This window comes from Natator depressus, chromosome 6, assembly GCF_965152275.1.
Source record: "Natator depressus isolate rNatDep1 chromosome 6, rNatDep2.hap1, whole genome shotgun sequence".
Lineage (NCBI taxonomy): Eukaryota > Metazoa > Chordata > Testudines > Cheloniidae > Natator > Natator depressus.
In genome coordinates this window covers 91,292,219-91,300,829 of record NC_134239.1, presented here as the reverse complement: position 1 = coordinate 91,300,829, position 8,611 = coordinate 91,292,219, and the positions used below count along the sequence as shown (strand labels likewise).

At 50.3% G+C, this 8,611-nt stretch overlaps 1 protein-coding gene across 1 annotated transcript; it reads right to left on the bottom strand.

The window, feature by feature from the left end:
- Positions 1 to 2,267: 2,267 nt before the first annotated feature.
- On the bottom strand, positions 2,268 to 8,508 carry AHSA1 (activator of HSP90 ATPase activity 1). The gene is made up of 9 exons (XM_074956007.1): positions 8,368 to 8,508; positions 7,609 to 7,799; positions 7,312 to 7,394; positions 6,752 to 6,869; positions 5,764 to 5,852; positions 5,225 to 5,359; positions 4,055 to 4,156; positions 3,159 to 3,210; positions 2,268 to 2,636 (listed from the first exon to the last, which is right to left on the bottom strand). The coding sequence occupies exons 1-9, from the start codon at positions 8,445 to 8,447 to the stop codon at positions 2,464 to 2,466; spliced, it is 1,023 nt and encodes a 340-aa protein (XP_074812108.1). The 5' UTR covers positions 8,448 to 8,508; the 3' UTR covers positions 2,268 to 2,463.
- Positions 8,509 to 8,611: the final 103 nt, after the last annotated feature.

The window sequence follows — 8,611 nt, the reverse complement described above, 5'->3', positions numbered from 1 at the left end:
CTTCCCAAGAGGGGCTTTAATCACTGAAAGGAAATAAACTTGAGGGCTATGCAAGCCTCAGGCAGAGCAATTGGCCTTCATTGTGCCCCTAAGGAGCATGGGCTGCATCCCAGGAGGTATCACAGAGGATGGCAATAACAAACATCCACATAGAAAGATAAGATGTAAGACTTGGCCCTGGACCAGCCAGGCCACTGGGCTTTTCCATAATTAACAGCAAGCCACCTCTAAAATATCCCAACCCCCCTATGCTGAGCTGAAATAAGAGTCTTAGGCACCTTTTAATCCCTCATGTTGATTTATGCCAAATCATTGTCCAAAAATGACCTTGGTTTTCTGTATGCAGACTGAGGGTCTGCCCCATGGGCTGTTTTTGAGCATTGGGGTTACACTGACTCTTTTGTTGTAGTAAGGTTTAATATGATCTAGTATGCTGGGGAAAAGCCCCACAGAGAATGACAGCATCTGCAAATGGAAGGATGCAGATTTGACCTGATGCCATTCACAGCAATAATTCATTCAGTGATTTAGGCTCCTTTCATATCCCTTGGCAGGCCTCGGGTTCATCACTGGCACCTGCACTGCTCCAGCTGTGGCAATGTTCCAGTGTTTTAAATGAACAATTGTGTTGCTTTGCTGAGTGCAGTCAATCAGACTGTGCCCAGGCAGGAAACTTTGCAGCTGTGCACTAACTTAGTTCTCCTAAGCAGCCTCTGAGCAAGACACTGTGCTTCCATGGTCTTTGTGCTTGTGGGCTGCCTGTCCCACAGGAGTTGTCTATGGGCCATTCTGTTATGGCAGTAGCAGGATTCCCAAATCAAACTGGGGTTTGTGAAGAAGAGAGCAATTAAAATTCCACTCAAGCTGCTGTCCTCTTCTCCCCCACTTCCTAACTCTGCAGTGGCAGGTGATTAGAGCAGCCTGCCTTGCAGTGCTCCACATCCAGCTGTTATGATCAAATCCTACTTTACTGGGGGCCAGTGCTGCCACCCCGTGGTCAGCTAGGTGCATAGCTAGCACACCCCTATTGAGGATATGTTCAGACTGAGTCAACTTGCTGATTGCTGGAGCACCATCACTTTCCTCCCATCACAGGTTCTCGCCTGTGAGTTTTCCCATCACTGTTGGAGGGACCTGCTAGTGTCAGCCTATTGCAGTTTATCATCAGCAGTGCTGTTCTGGAAAACAAAAGTCACCCATTTAGGCATGCTGTTTTTGAAAAAGACAGACAAGGCTGCACAAAGGGATCAGTGGCACAATCTCCCCTTGAATTTTGTGCTTGCACGCCAAAGACAAAAGGGATTAACAGAAATGATCAGAGGAAGACACTAGTTAGTGCAGAAAGGAGACCTAGAGGGGGTAGGTCACGGTACAGACTAACGCAGAAGCACAAACAGCCTCCAACAGGATAAAAGGTCCCCTCCTACCCTCCCTCTGTAATACTGCATGACTCTGTGCATGGGGCCAGCAGTTATGTCTCTGCCAGAGCTCAGGGGGGATGGAGCAGGGCTCTCTGTTCCCTCCAGGTCACTGGAGGGGGAGTAGTGTTGGCAGTAGATGGCATATGGGAGAAGCTCACCCTGTTCTGAGGCAAAAAGAGGCCTTCAGTTTCCTGACTGATGCCAGAGTTAAAACCCACAGGCAGTACTCTCTCTTCCCCACCCCTAGAACTAGCAGAGCAAGTGGGGTTCAGCCTGGGGCATTGCCCCTTCATGGTATCCCCTTGGGAACAGGCCCTATCTCACTGCTCCCCAACCACCAGTGCTAGAGCCAGCAGTCTGCTTTGGCCTAGGCTCCATGCCCATTCCCTGTCCTCTCTTTGAGGGGGAAGTTTTTCTAGCTGTGGTTTGGAAGAGCTGGAGAGTTACTGATTTTCTTGGACAGTAAGTGATGTCCATTCTCACGAAGCAGGCCAGCCTAGTGAGTTGGTGAGACTAGCCTGGGACTGTGTGCAGGGAGGGGCTTCCTGAAGAGGAAACAGGAGGGTTTTTAAACATTCTCTCCCTGGCATTTGGTCCATTGCTGTTTACCAGTAGCAGGCCTACGGGATCACTGGACTCTCTGAAACTTGCTGCCTTGAGCTAATGCTGTACACTTGCTGTGAGGTTGATCCCCTTTGCTAAAGCACAAACAAGTAACTCGTGCTGAGGCTGGTGCTCATCTCCATGAGCAGCACCTTTCCAGATACATCCTCTGATCTCACACTCAATTGAAAGAACCTCCCTTTGTTTTTTTTTAAGTTACGTTTATTTAGCAATAAAAGTATGTACATGTAAGAGAACCCCTCATTGACTCCCCTGTGGCAGGAGACATGCACAGAGCAGTAAGGGGCTACAAGCAGTGCTGCTCAGTGGCCTTCCTTGTCCTGCTCTTCACAGCAGCGGCACCAAAAAAGGGACAGACGAGAAGCAATCAGTCCACACAGCAGAATCTTCGGACAGAGACTCTCCCCGGCAGCCGATGTTAAAACAAGCGGGCACCGTAGCCAAACGTCTGTTTAATGCCCTCAAAGTAGTAGCGCTGCCACCCTTGCTTTGTTCTCTCCTCCTCACTGGAAGGGATGCCCTTCCCCTCCAAGCGCACTTCTGTCTCGCCGCCTTTATCAGTGAAGTTCAAGGTAACAGTTGCAAAGTGCCCTAGAAGAGCCGAAGGAAAATCTCCACATCAGCACCGTGCAATAAGGCACAAACCCTGGACAGCACAGCCACATCCTCACCTAACACTGCTGGTAAGAGCAGCATACCTGTCCCATCACCAGAGGGCAGAGAATCCCTCCCAAAACCTTCCCCTGGTGCACAGCCCCTTCCCTCATGTCTTGTACGATACTTGCTTTCCTTCCAGGAGGAGGGAGTGTCCCCCTCAACACTGCTTGCAAGACTGCCAAAGGGGTTGCAGCAGACAGCCTTGGGGCAGAGCATGGTGCTGCTGCAGTGTTCCCAGTCCGTCCATCTGCCCAGGAAGCAACACAGCATCCAGACTCACTCAACTGGGAGAGGCCTGGGGTTACTGTGGGGTGTTATGATCACCAAGCAGATATTAGTGCAACCTAGAGAACCGCCCCCCCACCGGTCAAACCAGCCAATGTGCAGTCATGGCAGGATTCATTCAGTTACAGACAAGGGCTGGAACTCTGTAGTCTGGTTCTTCAGGCTACCTACCAGATGGCCAAGATTTAAATCTCCACTTCATAACAATCTGCTTCTCAGGGACCTAGGTAAAGAGAAAGGAATAAATAGGCAGCCGTTTGCCCTGCTAATCCCGCTCCATCTCATGTTAGCCAATGCTCAGAACTGAGCATGACCCAAAGCATCAGACTCACTTCAGAGACTCACAGAAGGCAAAACTAGAGGGAGAGGGACTCTTAGAGTCCCTATATCCTGTTATGCGAACGCTGGGCCCCGTTAGGCTGAAGCACTGAGGGGAGAAGAGACACTATTGCTATCGCAACACTGATTCAAAAGTATTCTCCCCACCATATACAATCCTTATGGGGATCGAGTTCTGAATGCTCTACATATTTATACATTAGGTGTTACTATAACGAGGCCCTAAGATCTGAGGCCCATTATGCTGGGAGCTGTACTAATATAATGAGACAGAGTCCCTGCCACAAAGAGCTTGCAAACTACACAGACAAGACAGACAATGAGTGGGAGGAGAGACAGAGGTAGAATGACTTGACCTTGGACTCGAACTTTCCCAAAGTCACACTGAGCCAGGAATAGAAGCCAGATCTCCCAGCTCCCAGAAATGAAGACGACCTTCATCAACAAGGGTGACTGTAGGACAATGGCAGTCACAAGGGAAGGCGTTTCAATCAGGAAGATAGTTAAGGAGGTGAGTAGAGCCCTGCAAATCCATGGATATCTGCATCTGTGGATGCGGTTGTATTGTCTACCATCTTTACGGATTGGATGCAGATCCAAATTTTTGTATCCGTGCAGGGCTCTAGAGATGAGGTACAGAGCAGACGGATAAAAGACTGCAGGGAAGGTGTGACTTGGCCACCAAGGCTCCTTCTGAACAAGATACAGCTGCACCAGCTGGTACTCACTAGATCAATGAACTTGCCGCTGACACTGCCATCTAGCAAGTGGAACTTCCCTCCTTTATCAGCCTCTATGACTGCCGGCGCATGGGTGAAAGCCTGGACCATCTGCAGAGAGACAGGCCTTGTGACATTGCAGGACTCATGTGACTGGAAGCACCACAACCTTCTCCTCATAACCTGCGCCAGCTGCTCTGAAACCTGCTGGCAGGGGAGTTGCTGCTGCTGCTGAATGTCTCCCACCCCAGCACAAGAGCACTGGGCTCTCTGGAACAAGCGCTTGGCTGAAAGCTTAGGGTCTGCATTTTGAGGATGGGGACAGCAGTGTCTCCACTTTCTAGCCCGTTTCTGAAGAGCTCCATGGGGATGTGGACCCAGGAAGAGCTCCCTCAGAGCCGGGAAAGCAGGATTTGAGCCCTGAGGCATGTAATGCCAGCACCCCATTAACAAAGTGTTTTACCTGCTTCTCACAGGATGGGGGACATGCCAGATCTATAGAGGGCCCCCTAACTCTCATTATGCCCTTTCTATCAGTTTCTCCTAAGTGCGTTTTACATTACTCCCCAAGACATTCTCATGTGATCTGATGATCCCCAATTAAAGCCTGGCTCTCAGGAAGCGGAATGTGATTTTCCAGAAACAGAACTGGGTACTGGGGCCTACAGAGACCCCACACGCTTATTGCCATAGGCAATGCCACCGCTAGGGCTGCTTCCTGCAGAGAGAGGACTGGAGGTAGGCTGGCATCGACAGCCTTGTAAACCATGCAGGGAGAGCGAACACTCGTAGATTGGCAGTTCCTGTGGTTTAACTCATCTACAGCAGCCAGCCTAGGAAAGTTGTTCAGAGACAGTTAAGACCATATAGTACAGTCCTTTGTCTAGTATTCCATTCCCCTCACCCCTGGCCCGCTCCTCCCCCCCACCCCCCGAGCATAGAGAGAAACAGACTGTGTGCTTGAGGATTACTTTCAGGAGGCCAGGACACTGCCTCCTCTACTCCTGAGCTGGCAAGAGAGTCAATACCAAGTGGTTTGTGGGTGGGAAGGTCTCTATTCCCCAGAGGTGGCATCTGCTGCCAAATTGCTCCTGAGCGGCTTGCGTCTAAGCTGTTCTAATGCAGAAGTGTACTACTCCCAGCTCCTCTGGGCCACCCTCCCCGACCATGCTAGTTTACCTCCTGTGTAGTGAAAATTCTGTAGAGCTCCTCCGGAGATGTTAAGAAAATGTCCTTCAAACTGATCTTACAGGTGGGAATCTTGATGCCTACGGGGTTAGACTGAGGTGCTGCAGTGACAGTACTAGCAGTGGTCTAAGGAAACATTAAGAAACTCAATGTTGAATTGTATCCCTAGTGCATACATAGCACTTTAGAAACATCTTATTTCCCAGAACTCTCAAATAAACGCAGTTGATCACACACTTAAAGGACAGGAATAAGCATCTTGGAAAAATTTGTTTAGGAGCTACCATGCTTCATGGAGTAACAAGAAGTTTTAACACTCAGCCTTGTTACTGACTATACTAGATTTGAGTTAGGGAACATCCCACATTGCAAATTCAAATACCCAGGCCAGCAATCACAGACTGCATCCATTGCTGAAAATACTGTAGCGTCTAAGTAGGCAGCCTGACCTATCACACACATCAGATGCACCTAACATGCTGCTCTTTTCTCCAGGACTTCAAGAACATCTATGGGATGCTTTATTTTACCTTGTGGTCTTCTGCCTTAGCTGCCAGCTGAGGAGCTGGCTCTGTTTGTTCCCCATTTACTGTAGGTAAAATCATGCCTTGGGTGAACTCTGGAAAGACAGAAATATGCAATGAACCTAGCAAAGACCAGGTCAATGTTTTAGCTGCTCAACATGCTGTAGGACACACAAGGGTGGAAAAGCCTGACCCTGGGTTAAGGTCATGACTGGAAAGGTTGTACTGAACAGAACTTGAGTGCCTAATGTGAACTGGGAGAAGAGTGCAACAAACCCCTTGAGCGTGCACGGCCACCCATTTCAGGGAGATTTGAATTCTGTTTATAAGAAGTGTGTTCAGGTGGTCAAAAAAGATTATTGGTTTACATAAAAACAACTGCTGCAAAAATCTCAAGTTGTCAGTTCACCACAAATCCAGCTAGAGCTAGATACAGTTTCTATGTATTGTTACTATCCTGGAAAAGAGGAACACGTGACACACAGCTAGCGCCCCAGAGGAGTCAATGACAATTATATAGAGAAAAGGAGACACCACATATTTCTTTGACAAGTTGAAAGAAGAGAGAGAGCCTGACTCCACCATACCACAGTAATGTCAGTCACTGTTGCCTCAGAGCCTCTCTTCTCCTTCACCTACACATGAACAATTGTACTGTCATCATAATCTTCTCAACAGCTGGGCTTCAACTCAGTTACGGATATGTTTAGCTTTACAGGGTGCCGTGGAACACCCAGTCTGTTTATCCCCCCAGGCTAATGGAGGTACAAGTGGATACAGTTACTAAGCTAAGCTAGAAAGCTTGGAGATCAGTTTACTGCAAAGACTTCAAAGAAGCCTCCTGCTCCGGGTCATCTGATTCCAGTGCAGCAATGAAAAGGTAACTATTGCCGTAGCTTCCTGCTTCTCCCACTGAAGAACTCCGAGGTGGAAGCAACTCTCCCCAGTCGCTATTTAGCAGTTGCAGGGGGATTTCTCCCTCACAGTTATGTACCTGTTTTGAGCATGCTGATGTAAGTGCTCATGGCATTCCTGATCTTTTTCGTGCCCTCTTGCTTCATCAAGACCACTAAGTTGGTGTCAGGCTCATCTTTGGCAAGACTGATGGAGACCTAAGAAAAACAGACAAGGGCTTGGTAAACAAAATCACACTCACATGGTCCTTTTAAGACAGGATTTAGCATCATAACTAATGCTTCAGCCTGGAAAGCATTTCCAGAGGAAGCTATGAAGGAGCTTTAATAACTTTGTTATAACTCATTGCCTCATGTGCTACCAGTTCACAATAATTTCCGTACCTATTCAACTGTCTATAGCTGCTGTGGCTCCACTTCTGACAAAAATCAGCATTGAAAACCAGATCTCTTTAAGCTAAAACATATGCTGCTTATCTGGTAGAGGTGCAGGATAAACCTAGGTGGTCTACCAAAAAACAATGATGGGCTACATCCTTATAGGGCTGCTTTAGAGAGTTAAGATGGGAATATTTAGTGCTGTGAGACCCTTTGGTAATGAAGTGGCACAGTCAGCAGTATTAGCCATAACTGTGCTTACCTCAACTTCATCAACATCATTTTCATCCGAGAGGTTGGGAATCTCCACATGCCCCTTATACTTCACTCCCGACTTTGAGGTGCCTGTAGAGAGCAATTATACTCTGATTAAAAAGGCTTGTTCGGTTGAGCTTTCCTTGCTCTGACTGCTGCAGAGGGGCAACCTCATATCATTTTTCAGAAAAGTGACTTTCCTCTCAAAACCCCGCTGACCCACTTTTGGGAAAGCCTTGGAAAACACTGTCCATAACCCTGTGCTAGACCCTTGCCCTGAGAGAAAACAGAGACTATGACTCACCTGTCCATGACAGCTTGATACTCCACTCGTAGAAAAATATCAGCTTCCCTTTGCGGTTGTTGATGGATGCTTCTCCATCCAGTTTACTCACTTCTGTCACTTCACAGGCCCCCTCCGCATTCTCCACTCTCACCGCCAGAAACAGAACTTTCAGCTTCTCTGTAGACCAATTAGAAGCATCCCGTTCAGTCCTGTAAAGATTAAAGTGGTGTAAGAGCACTCTGGAAAATTTTGCTTTTGCGCCCCACCCACCCAATCTCTTTCCACGTTCCCCTCCCTACATCAAGGCCGGTCTCTGATGCCCTGTCCCACGCATCATCCCAGGCTCCCTTCACTGAGCCTGCTGCTGCGGGGATCCAGTCCCTTCCCTTCTCCCACCTGGCCGCCCAACCCGACTCTCCCGCCATCAGGGAGGCTGCAGGAGGAAAAGGGCTCGGGGCAAGATGCTCACGCCCCGTGACCGACGGGTCAGGCCGCGCTCAGTGACGACCCTTGTCGTGGCCCCCCAACGAAGCACTGGGCACCCCTGAGCGGGGGCCTCTGGTGCCCGCCAGTGCCGTGCACGCGGCGGGGCAGGTACGGGGCTGCCCCCAGGCAGGGTCCCCACGCTCGGGAGCGGCCTCCCCCACCCGCGCCTCTCCCGGCATGGGCCGGCCCGTCAGCGCGTCCTCCGGCAGCGATCGCTGCCGAGCACGGAGCGGCCTCCTGCGCCCGGCCTCGCTGGCCCGATGGAGCCAGGCCCCCGCGCCCGCCGCTCACCAGTGCCAGTTGTTGACATTGGTGGCGTCCGCCCGCTGCTCCACGATCCAGCGCGGGTCGCCCTCCCCCCACTTGGCCATCGGAGCCTCCGGACGCGCCGCCGAGCCCGGCTCCTCCGCGCCGCCCGCCTATGGAACCTACTAGAACCGCCGGCCGCTGCCTCCCGGCTTCCGCCGCCGGCACGCAGTCCTTCCGGTCCCCCGACACAGTCCGGCCGGGGCGGGGCCCCGACACCTTGGTTCCG